Source organism: Mesoplodon bidens (genome assembly GCF_964165515.1).
Source record: "Mesoplodon bidens genome assembly, chromosome: X".
Classification (NCBI taxonomy): domain Eukaryota; kingdom Metazoa; phylum Chordata; class Mammalia; order Artiodactyla; family Ziphiidae; genus Mesoplodon; species Mesoplodon bidens.
This window is the reverse complement of record NC_138163.1, coordinates 27,771,063-27,792,859: the sequence shown is the minus strand read 5'-3', so window position 1 is coordinate 27,792,859 and position 21,797 is coordinate 27,771,063. Positions and strand designations below refer to the sequence as shown.

Sequence of the window (21,797 nt, the reverse complement as noted above, 5' to 3'; positions counted from 1 at the left end):
GGTAGGAAAGAGGAGCAGGGGAAGAGGGCGCCTTCTTGGTAGTGCTGGTGCCCAGGTGGTACTTTTAGTGAAAAGAGCGCCACCCATGCTGCTGTCAGAGCCAGAAGCTCTCTCCCTTTGCTAGGGGTTAGGAGACACTTGCCACTGGGCTTCTGGATCTCATTTCCAAGCCAGATCCCTATGAGCCACATCTCTGAGCCTTTGGGGAATAAGTCCATGTCTTCCTTGGCTACCTCAGTACCTATGTATGCCTGGGGTCAGCAACTGCCTTCTGTCCTTCCCCCTCCCCTCTTTCCTCCTCTCCTTTGCCTAGGCTCTGCTCCTTCTTCCTTCTTGCTGGGCTAAACGAGAGTCTCTGACATTCTTGATTCTCTTCTCCTCTTTCTTTTCCATCCAGTCGACAACACTCTCCCTTCATCCATTTACTTCATCCAGGAGAGGAGAAAATTCAACTGGGAGGGAGTGTAATTGTGTATTTGAAATTCTCCCCACTTGAGATCTTGCGCTTATAACCCCGTATTGCCCTTGTTGCGTCAGATGAGAATATTTTGTGCTTGTGAATAATACATTTTTGCTTGGCTGAATAGTGATTTGAATATATGATTGTTGGGCTGCAGATTAGAAGAAGGCATTTCTGGAAGCAGAATTAGAAGGTAAGATGGTTTGGGCAGGTGTGAATGGCCTTCTGACTTCTCCAGGTGCCAAGAAGATAGAAGAAGAAAGATGAAGACTATAGTAGTGTGTGTGTGTGTGTGTGTGTGTGTGTGTGTGTGTGTGTGTGTGTTGGGGGTGGGTTACTGAGACCATTCTCATCCAGATAGGGAGAGGAATTCTGTTTGCTCTTGTTGTTCATTGAACTCTGAACCAAATGATCTTCCTTGCCTCTGAGTTTGGAAGATCAGAGGCCCTGGACAAGATGGCAAACAAGCAGCAGGAAGGGTGAGGCAAGGAGGGGCAGGCAGTTGTTCCTTGTGTACAAAGGGATGCCACCTGCCCTTCAGTACCATACTAGTCAGGGCAGAAGGGAAGTGATGAGGGGTAACAAAAAGTGTGCTGAGTGGGGTTCCAGGAGTTTGGGGCCTTCCTTTTGGCTCTGCCACTAATTAGCTCAATGCCCTTTGGTAAGTTCCTTATCCATCTGAACCTCCACCTCTGCCTTTCCTTCACCTGTAATGTGAGATTGGGCGGCATGGCCAATGGAAGAGAAAGGGAGCCCTCAAAGGAAGGGACCCTTGGGCTGAATCTTGAAAGAGAAATCAGCTTTGAATAAAGGGAGAGATGATTGTGGGGTATGATGAGAAACAGTGGGAGTAGCCCCGGGAATTTAGCAAACAGGTATGCGTAAGGCACTGAGTTAGCTGCTGCGTAGAAAATTGCTATGAATCAGCTCCTGCCCCACCGCGGGGGCTTGAGAGAGAGAGAGTGGGGGAATCTGCGCGGCAGAGCTAAGCGCTCACAGTGCCTGCAGCTCGTCCCAGGACGGGTCGTAGTCGCGCCGCAGGACTGACCAGCGGGTCACGCAGCCATTTATTCCCTGGCCGGACCAGGAGAGTCGCCAAGAGGTAGTGCAGGGGCAGGACTCCAGGGGCCTGAGTGCAGCCCCTAGAGGGGCTGAGTGGGAGGTGAGTGCACTCCAAGCGGAGCGCCCGACGTGCGGGAGGGAGAGGAAGCCTGCGGGTCCTGGACTAGGTTCCCAGCTTTTCTTGTTCAATGGCTCAAACGTGCAGCACGCAAGAAAGATTGCATTTTTCAAATTCTCGGCAGCGGCAAGCAGCAAAAGTGGTTTTTGCGCGCGGCGGGGCTTTGCTTAACTTTGCACGTTCTGCGCGCTCTTGAGCCACGTAGGGGCGAGACGCAAGGGGCGCAACCCCGCCTGACCACGCTCCGCAGCAGCAACCTGTGGCCCGGGACAACCCTTCGAGGGGAGGGTGCAAAGTCTTGGCTGGCCGGTTCCTGTCTCTTTCCCCCTCCCCCTGCTCCCCCTGCCTTCACCTTCACCTAGCTCTGGGTAGAGGGCAGACTACCGGGCTAGGGCTCCATTAGGGAGGGACAGGGAGACCCGCTTGGACCCACTCTCCACTCTGGCGCCCGGAAACCTGCGGGGGGGGGCAGGGATGCTCTCTCTTTCCAGCTGTGGACAGTGGCCACGGCGTGGCCCTGTGTCCTGGAGGTGGCTAAGTCCTGTAGAAGAATCAAGGACTAGGCAGAAGTGAGGACTGTGTCTCTACCGTGTTCTTAGATAAACTGGATAATAATAAATGACACTGGTTGTGTTTTGGGGCTTGGAGATGCTCACAGACTTGCCCAAGGCCACTCAGCTGCTTAGTAACTAGGCAGACCTCCTGACTCCTGGTCCAGGGTTTTTGTTTGTTTGTTTGTTTGTTTCTTTTTTGCACTGCGTCATAGCCAAGACAGTGGTCTAATTTTGAAGGAGGATAGATACAGGTAGGTAGACATTGATTTTTTAAAAAAAATACGTTTATTTAAATGTAGTTTTAAAATACCATTCCTATCATGAAAACTATCAGGAAAACATCTCCCACAGCCCCAATTCCCTATGACAGCCATTCAGACAGGGTTTTGAAAAAGAAAACTGCAGAAAATAGAATGCTTCTTGGGGGAGATACAATCAAAGGAGAAGGGAAGCAGGTGGGAGTGGGGGAACAAAGGTGAAAGAGAGGTAGCTCTCAGCACAGATTTGGAGAACAACTTTATTCTGAAGGTTTCCTTGACAGATCTCTGTCCAGATGGTTTGGGGAAGTGTCCCTACTGGTCTTTCCTCTCTCGTGCCCACTCTGTAGAAACCCCAGCTGTGGTCTAGAGGGGCAAATGTTTGATGGTTCTTTCTTTAATTCAGAGTCTCCTCCTTCCCTCTGTTGTAGCAAATACACTGGGTAAGTCTGTTCTGTGTGTGTGTGTGTGTGTGTGTGTGTAAATGCATATGTGAGAATGCATGAGGATGTGTGTGTGTGTGTGTGTGTGTATTTGTGAGAGGAAATGTGTGTCTGAAAGGGAATATGTCTTAAAGAAGGGGGCTTGGGACCAGGGGAGTTGAGAAGATGGGAAAAATGAATCAGAGTTTACCGAATGCATACTATAAACCTACAGCTGAATAAGGGTCTGAGCAGTGCTGGTGGACCTGAAGAAATAGTCAATCCTTAACATTCCTTAAAGGAACAAAGGAGAGGAAATGTATTTAAATGAGGGCAGAGAAGGATGATGTTAGACCCATGTCAGACTCTTGACATTTATGTGACCTCCAACTAGGCTGTAAGACCCCAGGGACAGGAACTGGGACTTTCCACTCCAGATGGCTCCCCCCTTTTCTCCACCATCCCTAACATGGATGGCTTGCACACTGTGCTGACGAAACCAAAGGTAGGGACTAAATCCCTTTTGTGGGCCAACTAACTTTTTTCTACATTTCAGAGCCTAGACTGATCCCCCCCAACCCCCACCATTAGTTGCCTTGCATTCCTGATCATGAAAGACCCAGTGAAGAAACAGTTCAACTCATCCCCTCCGAAAGTGAGCTACCTGCTGACAGGATGTGGTACCCACTTTTACCTTCTATGCATGGTACAAGGGCATTCTTCAATGGGGTCACTGTCTGCTTCATTCCAGATAGCAGCACTTCTGCTCAGTCTTCCTTTCACATATGACTCTCAGGTATTTGGCGGGGGGGACAATTCCTCACCTTGGTACAGCACTATACCCTTTGGAGGATTCTTTCATGTCACCCTGTCTTTTATTTAATCTTTACCATAGCCACACCTGATAGACATCATGGTTGTTACTTTGTAAGGTGATGGAACTGAGGCTCACAAAAGTGAGATAATTAGCTCTAAGTGACTTGGTTGGTGAGTGTGTGAACTTACAGGTGGTAAGGCTGGGATTTGAACCCAAGTTCTAGTTCATATCTCAGGACCTTTTCAGGTTGCCATGCTGTCAGCTTGGGGAGTGGGCTGAGGCAAGAGACGTGATGGGAGGAATACATAGTGCTTTTGGTGCTTTTCTTTTCTATTCACTCCTCTTCTCTACTTTCATAATAGTGTTTTTCAAAACCATATATATCTGTATCTTTCTATCTATCATTATCTACCTATCTTATGTACCTATCATATCTTTCTTCTTCTTCTTCTTCTTCTTCTTCTTCTTCTTCTTCTTCTTCTTCTTCTTCTATCTATCTATCTATCTATCCTATCAATCATCTACCTTCATTCCTATTTCCCAAGAATAGTGTGTATAAAGAAAGACCTCAAAATCTAGCCATCTCCTTAGGAAAGAAAATAATCTTGACTCAGGCCATCCCAGTTCCAGGCAGCAGATGTTGGTGATGTATACCAAGAAATACCATGGTTTAGTGGGAAGGGCAAGACCAGGCCTGGGGATAGTCTAGTTCCCAGATTGTATTTCTTCATGGCACGTTAGTGCAACTTCAGTTAAGCTACAACCTCTCTGGAGTCTTAGTTTGTTGTTATCTCTAAAATGGGAACATAACACCAAACCTACCTCCTTCCCAGGGGTTGTTGTGAGAATAAAGTGGCATGATTCATTTATCCATGAATCACAAATAGCTGTTTTAATTACAAGACCTTTATGTTCTCTCAAAACTGTCAAGAGTTTATAATCCTATGATTACCCAACAAACACATTGAACACCTACTGTGTGCTAGGGTCTGGAAATAATGGACATGTGGAAAGCTTTTGAGAACATGAAAAGCACAAGAAAAATTAGACATTAAAAAATTACCTTCTATTGATGGAACATCTTATTTTTTTTACTTTTTCTGCCACAACATAATAGAAGCAGCAACCGAAAGGGAAAAAAGAGATAAAGGGTGACACAGCTTGTGATGCCAGCACTATTAATGCACTCTGACACATACTGCAGATAATACTGAGAATATCTATATCTTGTTGTACCTTCGGATATGACCTCCCTTGGTTTATCGAAACAGGCTTTGATTATGTGTCCATTCTTTTGATTTCATTATTTAGCTATGCATTATTTTGTAGCTATTAAAAGCAAAGGTGGATGAGGCAGTGGAAAGAGCCCTAGGTCTGAGAACTGGGTTCTTGTCTAGATTCTGTGTCAAATTGCTGTGTGGCCTTGGGCAATCTCCTGTCTCTCTTTGAGCCTCAGTTTGTTGAACTCTAGAATGGAAGCTTTGGGCTAGGTGATGGCTAAGGTCCCTTCTATCGCTGATCCATTCTAATCTAAGAAGTTCTGGAAACACTTTTTGATACCAGAGCTTTTCTGAATGTATTTTAACAGTACTACCTTTGGTTTATGAGCTTCTGTTATGGCATGATGGACTGACTCACGTATTGAAGAACGCTGCCCCCAAATTTAATTATTTTGGGGCATTACACCGCATAGGGTAAAATGAGCCATTTTGTTCATCACGACTGCAGCCTTCACTGAAATGGAGGTTATGGGATAGCAACTTAAAGGCTAACTCATTAATGCTCAGGGACGAATGAGGTAATGTGCCAGCAGACCAAATTGGTGCCTGAATGTTTTCATCTAGAGACCTGTATCTCTTTCCCATGTTGTGATATATTAATGCGGATGTCTTTATCCATTGTCATCGCCTGTAGACATTTGAATACCGTAGATGCAATACCTTTTGGGCACTCAGCCCTGCACACTATCAATTTCTCAAAGTCCAAATTCTCTCAACGGCTAGAAGCAAAATTCTGATGGTGCCATAAAGTGCCTAATTTATTAGTATTCTATCGATGGCATCAGTGCAGTCCTGCTTTTCTCTCAGAGGTGTTTACTAGTGAGCACTGCACCACCCCTAACTATTTAATGGGGGCAATGGAGTAAATTAGTCATCCAAATTGTGAAGGCTGTGGATTTATGCCTAGCTGAAACATTTCTGTCCTCACAATGTTGAAGAGGGTGACCTTTCTGATGTTAATTTGTTTCTCCATCTGTGCCATGCGTTTCAGGAGGACGTGAGGAACAAGCTTGATGCCACTCATGTGTGTTTTCCCTCTTCGTATTGCTGGAGAGTTGATCTGGTTGTGCCTCTACTCTTTGTTCAAATTCTCTCTCTTGGTAGCTGCTAATATCCTAGCCCCTTTACTGATCCAAATGAAATTATATGTTATTTTGCTAGTGACGATGTGAAATTGGATGGTTTAAAAGGTAGATAAGTTTTTGAGACTTACAAGCATTTTACTAATCTGAATAATAGCATGTTAAAAATGGACCTATGCAGTTAGTTTTTCTAAATTTTATAAGATAATTTTTTATACTTGACCCTGATGTCATTGGAGATTGAAGAAGAAAGATCTATTCACAACAATCTCCCAAGATCTTTTTACCCGTTTTAATTTAATTCACATTTAGTAGAGATTGAACTAAGCCAGACGCATTGATACAAATTCTAATTGTATGTAATTACTTTCGAAACCTGATATTTTCTGGTAAAGTCAGGCCCTCTGCAAAGCACCTTCAATATCAATGTGTTTATTAAAAGCCAATGCTAAATATCACATGTACATTATTCATTTAATTCTTACACAGTTGGTGAAATGGATACTGGATCATTTCCCCATTTTATAGAGGAAGCCACTGAGGCTCAGAATTCAACAAACTTTCCTAAGCTCACACAGCTAAGAAATCACAAAGCTTGGCTTTGAACTCAGTTCTATTTAGCTCTGACTCCAGGGACCATTACAGATATTTGTCTAAGGATATTGTTTTTGCAAGTGTGTTGAATTCTATGCTGAAATTGAGAGGGCTTACTTTTGTCTTCCTTCTTCCTTTTTGATGTCATGGTCACTTCAGGCCAATGCCAGGGCATGCTGACGGGAAGGGGAAGACACTTCGGAGCAAGAGAGGTCTCTTAGCACCTTGTTCTCTGTGGGGAGCCTCCTTTTGCGATCAGCTCATAGTGTTGAAGCCTAGTTATTGGTCCTCCCTCCCCAACCTGCTCATCTGCTTCTTGTCTAGGCACACTGGACTTCCTAATTCTGCTTCTGTCTGGTATTCTACTGGTGCCTTAAGAGTATTGAAGGCAAGCAAGACAGTGTCAATTTTGCTGGCAGAATTGTGGCATATGATTGCTCTTAAGTTTAGCCCTGTATCTTTGAGCAGGAGGCAATGACAAACAATTTATTCTAAGGCCTTTGATTTCCTTTGGAATTGTAAGCATCTAGGCTGACTCATCTCTCAAAGGCTTCTCTCTCTCTCTCTCTTGGCTGACGTTGTTTTGAGGTTCTCTTATTTGTTCTCACCTTATTTTGGGGGGAGAAGAGGGATTGATTTTCATCTTGATTTTTGGGTGAAAGAACCAGCTATACTCTTCGGATGACCAGATTGTAACCCTTGGCAAGAAGAAATAGCTGCAACTCCAAAACAGGTACAAAAATGTCTAAATTGGGATAAAGGGAAAGAGGGAGCCATGCAAAAATAATAATAATAATCCATAGCTAGGCTGTGTGTGTCAGAATGAGACCCTTGGCTAATAGATTTTGGACCTGCCATTGTGAATGGGGGATTACTGGCTGCTTAGTTTGGGACTGTGGTTAGGTTCTCTGCATGTGCCTTTGGTTAAGATGGTCATTTTGTGGATGCAGTATGGTGGTTGGGCTTAGGTGTTTACTCTGGGTCCAGGGGATATTGATTTTCAGTTGAAGGGACTTTTAAAAATATGTATGCTAAGAATTTTCCTCTTAGCTCAGTTCAAAAGGCATAGAAATACTCCTCATCCTATCTCATACTGAACTTCAGTTATCCGGCAAGTGTTTATTTCTGACATGTGTGACTTTGGCCATTAAGGAAAGTGGGCAAAAGAGGATTTTGGAAACAAAAGAAGTGAGGGAATTTTTTTTGACAGAGCTCATTTATATAGATTATTGGATGATAAACTTCTACCTACCTTTTCTCTGTCAGAACCACATTACCTGATCTTTGGAGTTTAAGAACCCCCCCAATAATATATAGAATATTATCATAAAACTCCATGGGCAAGGGGAGCTCAGAAAAGTAGCATGTGACCACTTCCCTTCTTGCCAAAATATTTAGTTCCCCACGTCCCGAATTATCTTCTCTTAGGAAGAAGCATCCACACATTCACCCAAACCATACACTTCGGAGCTATCCTCTCCATTACAATAAAAAATTTTCTCTAAGTCCTATCAATTATACCCATAAAATCCATCTCCTGCTCCAGCTCCATTGATACTGACTTGTGTCAGCATCTCTTGCCTCTTGGCTGATTTACCTACTTCAGGCTTTCTACCCAAACCAGGTTTTTCACTGCTCTGTGATTTTTCCAAGCTGCAGCTCTGACTCTGTCACTTCCCACTTAAAACCCTGCAGTAGTTCCCTATTACCTTCAGGAGAAAGTCCGGCTCCTTAACATGGCTTATAGGGCCATTCATGATCTCATTCCTGCCTATCCAGATTTATCTCCTTCCATCCTCTTTATACAGCTTTAAGAATATAACAACCTCTCTTCCATCTCTTTGCCTTTGCACAAGCTGTTCTCTCTTTCTGGACACTCCCCCCTCCCTGTCTCCAGGCAGACTTAGATGTCTCCTCCTTTCTGCTTTCACAGTAGTTTGTTTATATCTTGGGCAATTGACTTATCACAAGGTTTTGTAAATTGTTGTTAACCTGTGTATCTCCTTCGCTGCACTGTTAAATTCTTTATGAAAAGAGTATTATTATTTTGCTCATATTTGAATCTTTAGTGCCTGGCACAAAGTAGACAATTAATGCAGGTTTCTTTTCTTTTCTTTTTTTTTTTTAAATGCATACGTGAAAGAACAAATTAATAATAGAGGTGAGGATGTGCAGGATAGGATGCTGTGTGGGGTGCAGGGAGATCCCCACTGGGGTATCCTGTGCAACCTGGGAGCAGTTTGAGGTAGTGGGCACCATGCAGAAGGGATATGTAAAAGAGGTTTGCCAATATGCCAAGAAACTTCACTATACCAATCCTGTATAGAGAGTCTCATTAGAAATGGCCTGGAAGTGATGTTTGTTTTGGTACAAACTGATGTTGTTGTTTTTTTTTCAGGAAAAAATAACATAATCAAGTTGCACAACTTTTGGTAAATAGATAAAAGGCAAAAGGCAAACCAAATCCCACTATTTGACACAGACACCATCAGTAATTGGGTGCATTTCTCTCAGTCTTTTATTTTTTTGCATGTTTTTCTTCACATAGTTGTAATCATAATTAATACAATTCTGTATTTTATATTTGTTGTTTAAAAGCTCCTTGTAAACATCATTTTAATCATTGCATAATTTTCCATACTGTGGAAATTCCATAATTTATATAACTAGTCTTGTTGCTGGGCTAGCTTTTTTTCCCTTAATTTTTCACTGTTATGGTTCATGTACATATGGTTTTTCCTGTCTGTAGGAAGATTTCATTAGGATAGATTCCTAGAAGGGGAATTACTGGGTCAAAGGGCCTGGGGATGATTTTTGGCTTCAGACTCACGTGTCCAGTTTGCTTTCTGGAAGAGTTGTACAAAATTTACAGAGCTCCTAACCTTGATGAATGTGCCCATTTCACCCAAACTGGACAGCATCAAGCATTATTATTAAAAAATAAAAATAAACTCCATCAATGTTCCTAATAATTAAAGGAAAAATATTACCTTATTCTTATCTTAATGTGCACTTTAAAATTGTAAGGTTGGTTTTTTTAAAAAATATTTTTTTCTTTTTTTTAAATATTTTTTTCTTTTTTTTTCTTTTTTCCTTTTTGCCTAATTAGGTTTTCTCTTTTCTGGACTGTCGGTTCAGGGCTGGCTTTTTTTAAGTTGGATTTTTTTTTAAATAAGCAGCCAGAGGCAGCTCTGCTTGAGGGTGAAGCCACCTCCCAGTTTTCCCTCCCCCTTTACCACCCTCCCCCCCCCATAGTTCCCTCCACCAGGTCCAGTGACAATTGGATGATGCAGTCCTGATAATCATCCGATTCCAGAATGGGTGACTGCATTCCTTTTCTGAAGGCAGCAAGGACACTGTGCCCCAGAATCATGCCCCCTTTGCTGTTGTTGTCCGCCTTCATTTTTTTAGTGAACGTCCTGGGAGGAGCCCCAGGACACAACCCGGACCGCAGGACCAAGATGATCTCAATACACAGCCTCTCCGAGCTGGAGCGTCTGAAGCTGCAAGAGACTGCTTATCACGAACTCGTGGCCAGGCATTTCCTCTCTGAATTCAAACCTGAAAGAGGTGAGCAGTACCCCGGGATGTGGCATCCTCGCCTTCAGGCCGAGTGGACCCCCGGGCGGAACGGGACGAATGGGGTGTCCAGGAGGGTGGGAGGGACTCTCCTCTGGTCTTGGACCTGGCCGGTTCTCCTGGATCCTGGAGAACTGAGGGAGCGGGAGTTGAAGGGTGTTTGGTGAATTGGGAAGAGGTAAAGATTAGTTGAGTTGGGTTGAAGCCTGGGGGCTTGAGGGGCAGTGAGACAGGCAGATACCAGGGACAGACAGGTGGACAGAGGACAGGTGAAAAGACAGACGCACCAGGTGAGGTGCCAGAACAAGTCGGAATGAGATGGAGACGCAGAGGGACACTCAGAGAAGACTGGGACAGACAGAGACAGCGCGGTTGAGAGACGAAGAGTTAGAGGGAGATAGCGAGACAGTGAGAGAGAGACACGGGCCAATCCGGGCGAGTAGCGGGAGGGCGGGTGCGGGTGCGGGGGGGCGGCGGCGGGAGGTGCGCTGGGAGCGAGAGGGACCCAGCGCAGGACGGGGGTCGAGCGCGCCAGTGGTCTCCGCGGTGCAGGCGCAGATTCTGCGACTGAGGGGAGGTGGGAGGGCGTCACGCGAGCCGAGGGGTGCCGCCGCAGTGATGAAAAGTGCAGGGGGCCGCAGGTTCGCCCGGCGCAGCCTAAAAGGAGCGCAGCAAAGGGCGAGGAGACCCCGCGGGCAGCCGCCACTGTGGGGGTCGGAGTGCGGAGATAGCGGGTGTCACCGCTTCTCCCGCGGCCGCAGCGCAGGGAGCCGACGGCATCCCGGGAGCGAGCGCGCCAGCAGTAACTTAGCGACCCTTACTAGCCGAGGCGCCGCAGGCAGAGCCCCTCCCCTCGCCTGTTGCGCTGTCCCGCGGCCTAGGAGCCCCGGAATTTATGTTTTAAGCGTTGTGTTGAGCTTCTGCTGGTGCGTAACAAGGTGCGCGCTGCGCACGCGGCGCCTTTGATGATCTGGTTTGGTTAAATTCTTGGAGCCTCATATGTGGTAGTTAGGATTGGTCCCGTTTTCAAATGGGGAAACTGAGGCTGAGTGAAAGCAAAACACTTTTGGGGGGCTGGACAGAGCTGTTGCCCCTCTCCCCAGTCTCTGTGGCTCAATGCATTACGATGTTTTAGTCACTTATCAAATCCTATTTGTATGAGAATGCGTGTGTTTTCTTTTTCTCTTCCCATAGCTCTACCAATTGACCGTCCAAACACCTTGGAGAAGTGGTTTCTGATTCTGAGAGGACAAGAGAGGGGTGAGGGTCTCTCATACTGTACTTTCCTTAGTAAAGAAATAGAATGCTGCACCCCTCCTGTACTGTGTCCCTGGCTACTGGAGACTGGGCGGTGCCCACTGCCCCTGGGGGGGACTCACTCCCCCCCCCACCCCGCTTCCAGAAACCCCGCAGGGGGATGATTTCAGGAAATAGCGCACTAGCTGCAGGAGTGCTGGGCAGTCCCATCAGATATGCCTAAGCTTTCTGGGTGAATCTACCCCAGACAGTTTGTCCAGAAGAAATTACCCTCATTGCCTCAAGGTGGTCACCCCCTGGCAGGACTTAAGGCAGAGACCCCGTTGGGGTAGCTGAGTGGAGCTGAGTCTTTCAGCCAGACCATCGCAGGGTCCCTTTGGCTCCCTCCCCAGGGAGGGGCGCTGCGGGTCTGGTGGGGTAGGGCTCGCTGGGGGCGGTTGCTTAGAGGAGTGCTACAGCCCCTGCAGTTCCTCCTGATTTAAGCGCTGCGGAGCGTTGACGTTTCTCATTCTTTCTCTCCCTGGCTCCCCAGCGGTACCACTCAAGACGTTTGGCATTCGACTGGAAGAGGTGCTGGTGAACGAGCTTACCCGCCGCAAGCAACTTGAACTGAGAGCCGCGATGCAGATTGAAGAAGCCACCGGTCAGGTTGCGGGCCGTCGTCGGGGAAACGTGGTGCAAAGGATGTTTGGCCGCATCAGGCGCTTTTTCAGTCGCAGGCGGGCTGAGCCCTCCTTGCCCCGGGAGTTTACTCGCCGTGGGCGTCGAGTGAGTTCAACCCTCCAGTTTTCAGGCAGGGACCCTTCTTGAAGTGTCCAGGGATGTGGGGCGGGAAGGTCAAGGCCTGTGTCCTCAGAGGGAAGGGGAGCTGAACAGAACGTGTTGGAGGGGTGTAATTGGCTTGCCACAGAGAGAATGTCTCCTGTTGTGAATGTGATGCAGTCTTCAGGGAGGTCCAGAGTGACACTCCTGCTCCCCCATTTTAACATAGTGGGGGTTTCTCCACAGGGTGCTGTCTCTGTGGATAGCCTGGCTGAACTGGAGGACGGGGCCCTGCTGCTGCAGACCCTGCAACTTTCCAAGACTTCCTTTCCAATTGGCCAGCGACTTCTGGGATCCAAAAGGAAAATGAGCCTCAATCCGATTGCTAAGCAAATCCCCCAGGTTGTTGAGGCTTGCTGCAGCTTCATTGAGAAACATGGTAAGGGGCCAAGAATGGTGGTTAAATCAAGGTAGGAGGCAATTCAAGAGAAAGAATGGTGTTCTAGAGATGGGGAGAGGAAAGAGGTCAAGGGCTGAAGGGCTTGAAACATTCCCCTGCCACCAGTTGGGGTTGGGATACAATGGGGGAGGAAAAGGGAAATGCTGGCGGTGGGGGCGGTGAGCACAGATACTTAGCATCCCCTGGTCTTTTCTTTCAGGCTTAAGCACGGTGGGGATTTTCACCCTGGAATATTCTGAGCAGAGAGTGCGTAAGGTAAATCAGCTATGTTTATGCTTTTGTTCCTTCAGTGAGAAAAAATGGTGGGGGTAGGGGCTCCCCCATAGACCTGAAGAGAATGTCATGCCTCGTGAAGGGAGCACAGTCTTCTTTCTAGCCCCCAAGGCACACCGTATAGCCAACTACCTCCACTGAAGCCTGAGACTTACTGAAGGAGTGGCCAGTAGGGAGCCTGTGATGGGCAGAGCAGAGCCACCGAATGTATTCTCTCTCTTTTTCTAGCTCCGTGAAGAATTTGATCAAGGTCTGGATGTAGTGCTGGATGACTCTCAGAATGTGCATGATGTGGCCGCACTCCTCAAGGAGTTTTTCCGTGACATGAAGGACTCTTTGCTGCCAGATGATCTGTACATGTCCTTCCTCCTGACAGCAAGTGAGTCTTCTGCTCTCTCTTGTTGGGCAAGGAAAGGAAATAGTACAGGGGATGTGGGGTTCTGGGGACAGAGCTCAGGCTGCAAGCCCCCAAGGAACTAAGGCAAAATGAACACCAGAAGATGAAAACACCTCTCCAGATTCCGCTATAAGTCTGTTGTTTGGAAATCTCTCTAGAGCTTCTTGAAGCTGTGTGCACCCTCTCAGGGCAAAGAAGAACCTAGGTTCTGTAGGGAGGGGGTCTGATTTTGATGGGAGCACTTCTTGCTTTTAGGAATCCTAAGCTCAAATGCCATGAGAATGAGCAAAGAAAAGATGCTTGAGTACTTTATCCATAGCCTTTGGCATTTTTCAACCAGAATCACACCTTTCTTTGTATCAGGCTGCTGCCAAGGCTAGCCCCCTAAGCCAGTCCCTGTTTTCCTTCCTCTAGCTCTGAAGCCACAGGATCAGCTTTCTGCCTTGCAGTTGCTGGTTTACCTGATGCCACCTTGCCACAGTGACACCCTGGAGCGTCTCCTGAAGGTCCTGCATAAGATCACTGAGAACTGCGAGGACTCCATTGGCATTGATGGACAGTTGGTAAAAAGCTCTGGGAAAGGGTAGTGAGATTTATAGAAGGGGAGATGTGTGGGAATATATGAGAAAGAGAAAGAGACAGAGACAGAGAGACAGAGGGAGGGGGAAACAAGAACAAAAAGAGACATTTCTATTTGTGTAACTTCCATTACTACTTCAGAGTTGATCACTTTCTGCTTTCCTTTACTTAGGTTTCAGGCAATCGTATGACTTCCACCAATTTGGCTTTGGTGTTTGGATCTGCTCTCCTGAAGAGGGGGACATCTGCCAAGAGGGAGTTCAGGAAAACAAGACTGGGGATTGACCACTATGTTGCTTCTGTCAATGTGGTCCGTGCCATGATTGATAACTGGGATATCCTCTTTCAGGTAGGTGGAAGCTTTAGACACACTTATTTCACAGCTCTTTCACCTGTTCACAAGGCAAGGAAGAGTTCCACATGCATCCCTGGGGGTATCCAAAGCAGGCAGCCACAAATCTCCCAGTCTAGAAATCGTTCCTACATTAGCTGGGCATGGTGCCTTCAGTTCTGGGTACCTGATAGAGATGAGTATAGATTTTAAAAATGTTGTGTAATAAAGGCTAACATTGCTAATTTTACCCTCAGGTGCCTCCCCATATTCAGAGGCAGGTTGCTAAGCGTGTATGGAAATCCAGTCCTGAGGCCCTTGATTTTATCAGACGCAGGAATTTGAGGAAGATCCAGTGAGTGTTTTCTTGGTTTGTTCATGCTTAGCCTGAAGGAGAATCACCTATGGGGGCTCCCAACCCCAGGCCACCTCTATGTTAGTCAATCCAAGTATACAAACTGACTTGCTTTTTCAAATTCATTCCCCTTCAGGAGCGCACGGATAAAGATGGAAGAGGACGCTTTACTTTCTGATCCAGTGGAAAACTCTGCTGAAGCCCGGGCTGCTGTCCTTGGTCAAAGCAAGCCCTTTGGTGAAGGTCAGTTCCCTGCTGGCGGTCAGACCCCTGGTGAAGGTCAGGCCCTTGCTGAAGGTCAGTCCCTTGGTGAAGGTCAGGCCCTTCCTGAAGGCCAGGTCCTTGCTGAAGATGAGCCCCTTGAGGAAGATGAGTCCTCTGAGGAAGATGTGCCAGTCAATGAAGAACTAGTATTTGAATATCTCAATCAAGGAGTAGTCTTTGGCGAAGCCCAAGGTCTCGAGATTCCAAATGACCTTGAGATTCCAGGTCCACATCTCGAAGGCGTTCCAGAGCTTGATGAAGATGACGACAATGACGACAACGACGATGATGACGATACCCTGAATTTTGATCTTCCTCCCCTTGAGGACATTCTAGACCCTGATGATGAAATTCTAGAACTCATTGAAATCCAAGACTTTGAAGAAATACCATATTTTGATATGGTTCCAGACCCTGAAGTAGCCCGAGATGTGCAAGAAATCCCAAACCCTGGAGAAAACCCAAACCACGACCTTGAAGAAGGACCAGATTTTGAAGACTACCATAACCTTGACCTAGCAGAAGTTCCCTATCTTGATGTGATCCCGAACACTGAAGAAGCCTCAGATACTGACGAAATCCCAGACAATGAAGAAGCCCCTGACACTGATGGAATCCCAGACCATGCAGATGACTCAGATAATGATGAAAACCCAGATTCTGCAGAAGACCCCAATCTTGAAGAGGTCCCAGCCCTTGATGAAATACCAAATGATGAAGCCTCAAATGCTGACGAAGTTCCAGACCACGAAGAAGCCCCAGAGGTCAATGGGATTTCAGACTCTGATGAAGACCTTGATTTTGATGAAGTCCCAGCTCTTCATGTGGTCCCAAGCCCTGAAGAAGCCCCTGGTGGTCATGGAATCCCAAATCATGAAGAATCCCCAGAGGTTAATGGGCTCTCAGACTCTGAAGAAGACCCTGGTCTTGAAGAGGTTCCAGCTCTTGATGGAGTCCCAAATGATGAAGAAACCTCAGATACTGAAGAAATTCCAGATTATGAAGAAACTCCAGAAGTCAATGGAATTGCAGGCTCTGAAGAAGACTCCAACCCTGAAGAGGTCCCAGCCCTCCATGTGGTAACGAGCCCTGAAGATGTCTCTGATTTTGATGAAATTCAGAACCAGGAAGAATCTTCAGATGTAAGTGGAGTCCCAAACAATGAAGAAGCCTCAGACGCTGAAGAAATCCCAGGACACAAGGAAGACTCTGACGTCAGTGGAATCCAAGACTCTGAAGAAAACCCTAACCTTGAAGAAGACACAGTTCTCAGTGTGGTTCCAGAGCCTGAGGGCACTCAAATTCACAACAAAATTCCAGATTCTCAGAAAGATCTAGCCAACACTTTTGAAGAAGATGAAATTACAAACATGGCTCCAGAGCCTGAAGATGTCTCCATCCTCAATACAATTCCAGACCCTCAGCCAGACCTAGCTGTCAATTTTGAAGAAATCATGAATGTGGAAGCAGTCCCAATGCCTAGTAATCTTGACTCTAAAGAAGTTCAGCGTCCAAAGACCATCCAGTTCCGCAAAGAAGATGCAGCTGTTACATTTCCTGTAGATACTGCCTTCCTTAAAAACAAGTCTCAGCCTGGCCAAGTCATGGACTACAGGTCCTCCTCAGAGTCATTGAAGGCCGACACCTGCTTTCTCCCCTCCATGAAGTTCTGTAAGCTTCCGGCTCCAGCTTTGTTACTCATTTGCTTAGTAAAATTAGTCAGGCTGGTTGTAGGGTGGTGGTGGTTGTTAGGAGGATGCCCACTTCCTCGCTTCCCTGGTGGTATTGCCCATTTGCTCTAAGCACGGGATATCTGTCTCGCTCTTTCTGTTCTCTAACATGGCCCTGCCCTCCTGCCCCCCGCCCCCACACACCCAGCTTCCACAGTGGGCCTAGATTTAGAGATGTATGTTCTACTGTTAGGCTGCAGTTTTCTTACATGTCAAATGGGGGTAATCATTTCTGCCCTAACTTCTTACCTCATACTGTATTTGACGCTCAAAATTAGGTCTTAGTTCCTTGGGTGCTGTGCAAAGTGTGAAGTCTAGAAACATAAGGAGTTAACATTGTTACTATTTTCCAGGTTCCTCTGAGGAGCCAGCTGTGCCTCCCAGCACTGCCCGTTCCCATGACGATGATGAAGGAGCGGGTAACCCCCCCATTCTGGAGCAAGACCGCCCATTGCTCCGTGTGCCCCGGGAGAAGGAGGCCAAAACTGGCATCGGCTACTTCTTTCCTTAGATGTTTTTCCTTCTATATGGTGCCAGACGGGGGGAAAGGGTGGGGGTAGACCTGGAATGTCACAGGGAACATTAAGGAGAGTCTTGAAGGTAAAGATCTGAGGGTAAGAAGGAGTTCCACCTGATGCTCGGGTCAGGCTGTGAATTCCAAACACACTACCAGCCCCTTTCCTGGGGATGCTCGGTCCCTTCAGCCGGTAAAAGTGGAGATGTTTCTGTGTCATGCTCAGGCACCCTGGTGCTACCTTGCCTTTCTCTTTTACCCCTGATCCTGGCTTTCCCTTACTGCAGCCGTTCCTTTAATTGATGTGTCATTTGTGGTAAACACCTGTCCCAGAGAAGCTCACAAATCTCGAGGTGCTTTCCCTCCCCCAAAGGGGATTGCATGCTTTTCCTGACTTTCCTACCCTCCTCCTAAGAGCTCAATTGGAAAGGCCCTCAAGAGGCATGCTAGGATGTTACGTTAGGTCAGCCTACTGACAGCTGACAATTAATGCTAAACCATGTCACACCAACTCATAGCCGTGTCCCTGCAGCCACTCCACCGCCTCAGGATAATTTTTTCCAAATTATTTAGACCAATGGCTCGTCAAACAGCCACTCCCCAAATCCTGAGAAAACCAACTAGCTTTTCTGGGGTCAAAAGTTAGAGGAAAAATTTGATTTTATTACCTAGATCTGTTTTACAGACAGCTGGCAGCCACATCCTGTTGTCAGCAAAACAGCTAGTTAGGTATGAACACATAGTTCCAAGCAGTAAAAGTCACCTGATTACAAATGTTCTTAAATATCGTCTCTGTAGTTCCTCTATGCAGGACGGTTCAAATTTGCGGGACATGCTCTGGTAACACGCAGATATGGGTTATGTATGACATCCAAAATTATAGCTGTTATTGAGGGGTAACAACTGCTAAGGTCCATAGAATGAAGAATGTATTGTATTGAGGGATAGAAATTGATCACACATGGGTAACAACCGCAGAGCTCGAAGATTTGTGATTGTTAAAACTTCTCTGGCATTTAATCATTAATAAACATCTGTATTGTGACAGCAGCATATTCATGGCTTACTATGTGTGAGTTTTTTTATTTGAAATTTTGTTGGTGAGTTGGGAAGCTCTAGCTGGAGCTGAAGGGGAAAGAGAGGTGGGGAAGAGGGTGATGTGGAATAAAGGGCAGGGGTGACATGGTGTAAAGGGATGGAGTGAGTGGAATAAAGGGGAAGGGGTGATTTGGAATAAGGGGATGGAGAGAGATGGAATAAAGATGTGAGGTGGGATAAAGGGGAGTGATGTGGCGTACAAGAGAAGGGGTGATGGAGAATAGAGGGGAGGGGTGATATGGGATAAAGGGATGGAGAGAAATGGAATAAAGGGAGGTGATGTGGGATAAGGGGGGTGAAGTGGGATAAAGGAGAGGGTGTTGGGGAATAAAGGGGAAGGGGTAATGTGGAATGAGATGGAGAGAAATGGAATAAAGGGGTGAGGTGGAAAAAGGGGTGTGGTGTGTGATAAAGGAGAGTAAAGTGGAAGAAAGGGGAAAGAGCTGTAACTGAATAAAGAGAATGTAGAAGGGATGAAGGAGAAGTAGGGGGAAAGAATAAAGCTTAAGAGGAGGCCCTCTAAAAGGAGAAAAGAGGGGAATAAAGGGAGAGATCACTAGGTGCTTTCAACTGAGAAATTCCCCCTGGATTGGTCAAAAATGAAAAACGAAATATCTTGAGACATATGATTTCCAAGGGTAATAGAAGAACATGCTTCTGTTTGATTGATGGAACCGCCAAACTTTCTTGAAAGCTTAAGACTTCATGACATGCTTGGAAGTTTCACATGTCAGGGACAGAGTTCCAGAAAGTGGAATGATGTGTATTATTTATTTTTGCACACTTTATTTTAGGATATTTCCTTCTGTAGAGTTTTACAGGCAGCAGGAAGGTAATGTTGGGTCCTTCCTATAATAATGATTATTTTACAATAATAATTATAATGATAGTTCACACATATCGAGTTCCTAAATGTGTTTAAAGCTTTACTTGCATCATTTTATTTAATATTCACAGCAACTCTATGAGATACATGTTACTCTCATCCTCATTTTCTTCTTGAGGAAAATGAGATACAGAGAGGTCAAATAACCTGCCCAAATTACACATCTGCTTAGTGGAAAAGAGCCAGTCTTCAAAACCTTAACGACTAGATTATACTGGCTTATCCTAAAATTTTAGGATTCTTCCTTTGACACAAAGATGCACTGTGATGTCTGCAGTCAGTTTTTTTGGTTTGGATTTGCACTTTTAACAAGCAAGCTTCAGGTTCCTTCCTTATAGGTCCTTTTTTCAGACAAGCCATTAGACAAAAACTGTGATATCTCAGACAGACCCTAGCAGTTGTATCTAGGACCCACAGATATTAAACCCAGCAGAAAATATAAAGCTCATCCATTCCAACTCTCTGTTATATGTATGGTCACAGTAGGGCTCATATTTGGAAAGGACTTACTTGAAGTCAGAGATCTGGATTAAGATCCAGACAGGCCTCTGACTGCCATCCCAGGACTTTATGGAGCTAAAATAGCACGATGTGTCCTTGGAAGAGTTCACCTGTGCTTTTCCCACTCAGCTTGAAAATCAACAAATAAACCAGATAACAAGTAGGTAAGTAGATTGATTCAAAAAATTCCCTTCACTTCCTGGCCTTCCCTGAAACCAGGTTTTCTCCTGATCTCATTGCTTCCCCTACATTCCCCCCTAGTGCTGACTACCAATCAAGGAGTTGGGGCTGAGAGTGGTGAGTAGATATGGGCATTATCCTCACTCTTCCCCATACTCTGAGGGCCAGCTCAATGGGCTACCTTGACACTCCAAGTCCTGTCCTCATCCTAGGCGACCTCAACAATATCTACATGGAAGACCCATCCCACACCCTGGCCTCTCATCCTTTAACTTAGCATTTCAATCACCTGCAGCCACTTGGCATTACTAGGCATGACATCGCTTCCAAAAGACTCAACTCCAGTATTCCACTGTGACTCAGATCTCCTAACAATGGCTGGATTCCACGTCTTCTGCTATTTGGTCTTGTTGAGATGTCCAGTGCCTCAAGCCTTTTCTTTTCTCTTCACTTCTTTCCTTGTCCAGGCAGGATCTCAGGGCGTATTAATTTAGAACTGACTGTATCTTCATTCCCTTGCTCTTGAAATACCATGTCTGCACTATTTACTCTCAGCCTTGGGTCCCTCCAAGCATCTGATTCCTCCAATCTCATAATGACCACTGTGAGAAAATGTAGTAGCCCTCCAAATATTGGTTCATCTAATAGAATTTCCAACCTCAGCTGGGCCCTCAGGCCATTCAGCAATTCTCTTGCACACCCCAGGTCATGTCCTTCTCTAATTCTCCTCCCATTCATATTCCATTTCAATATCATTCCCCTCAAACAACAGCCCCTTTCACTCTAACTCATCCCCAATACATCCTCTCTTCTGCTTTATGCTTGTTTATTTTCCTCTTCTTTTTATAGTTTCTTTAGGTAGGAACTTAGATTATTGATTTTCTCTTTTCTAATGTAAATGTTCAGTGCTTTAACAGTGTACCACAAGTTTTGATGTGTTGTATTTTCATTCAGTTCAATATATTTTTAAAATTTCCTTTGAGACTTTCTCATTGACCAATGGATTATATAGAAGGTTAGTTTACTTTTTAAGTGTTTTGAGATTTTTTCTGCCATCTTTCTGTTATTGATTTGTAGTGCTGCCTGGCTCACCTGTGATAGGTGGGACTTTCATTTGATCCAGAAAAAGAATGAGCCTACCTGGGCCGCCTTCTGTTTCTAAAAATAAGCTGGTGTTCAGGAAATGGCAGTCCTGGGTCACCTTTCTTTATTGGGTTAGAGGTAATAAGACAACTTTGTACTGTGCTGTTTCTCTAGCCCTAGGGTCCTAAACCTTCCTCTTATATCTTTTAGAATTCTACTTTGGTTTTCTCTGAAGTTATTTCCGGGGCTTATATTTGTACTTGATAAGGAGGAGCTTGGGAGAAAAGGGGCTATGTGATCTTCTCCTGAGCAGAAGTCTCTTGGTTATTCTTAAAAAGCTTTATTCCGATATAGTTTCCATAATTTCCAATCTATAGTTTAGAGTGTACAATATTGTTAGTGTATTCACAGAGTTGTGCAACCATTGCCATAACCTAATTTAATAATATTTTCATCACTCCAAAAAGTAGCCACATGGGCCTCCCTGGTGGCGCGGTGGTTGGGAGTCCGCCTGCCGATGCAGGGGATGCGGGTTCGTGCCCCGGTCTGGGAGGGTCCCGTGTGCCGCGGAGCGGCTGGGCCCGTGAGCCGTGGCCGCTGGGCCTGCGCGTCCGGGGCCTGTGCTCCGCAACGGGAGAGGCCGCGGCAGTGAGAGGCCCGCATACCGCAAAAAGAAAAAAAAAAAAAAAAAAAAAAAAAAGTAGCCACATACCAGTTAGCAGTAAATCTCTATCTTTCCTGTCCCCCAAGTTTAGGCAACCACCAAACTACTTTCTATCTTCACAGACTTCCCTATTCTGGACATTTCATATAAATGGAATCACACAATATGTAATCTTTTGTGACTGGCTTATTTCATGTAGCATAATATTTTCAAGATTCAACCATGTCACAGCATGTAT

The 21,797-nt window shown here is 45.8% G+C and overlaps 1 protein-coding gene across 3 annotated transcripts in view; it reads left to right on the top strand.

Annotated features, from left to right (window-relative positions):
- The window catches only part of ARHGAP36 (Rho GTPase activating protein 36), a gene marked incomplete at both ends in the record, with an annotated part of 162,961 nt that extends 145,817 nt beyond the window's left edge, over positions 1-17,144 (top strand). For 2 of the 3 annotated variants that reach the window (XM_081222680.1, XM_081222681.1), the window contains 11 exons: positions 10,058-10,216; positions 11,420-11,485; positions 12,015-12,250; positions 12,491-12,683; positions 12,904-12,959; positions 13,206-13,356; positions 13,789-13,937; positions 14,126-14,302; positions 14,542-14,639; positions 14,776-14,882; positions 16,987-17,144. In XM_081222680.1, coding sequence (XP_081078806.1) covers positions 10,058-10,216; positions 11,420-11,485; positions 12,015-12,250; positions 12,491-12,683; positions 12,904-12,959; positions 13,206-13,356; positions 13,789-13,937; positions 14,126-14,302; positions 14,542-14,639; positions 14,776-14,882; positions 16,987-17,144 — 1,550 coding nt within the window. Of the gene's footprint in view, positions 1-9,963; positions 10,217-11,419; positions 11,504-12,014; positions 12,251-12,490; positions 12,684-12,903; positions 12,960-13,205; positions 13,357-13,788; positions 13,938-14,125; positions 14,303-14,541; positions 14,640-14,775; positions 14,883-16,986 lie in introns of those variants that run through there. The other variant, XM_081222679.1, reaches the window with a different exon arrangement.
- Positions 17,145-21,797: the final 4,653 nt, after the last annotated feature.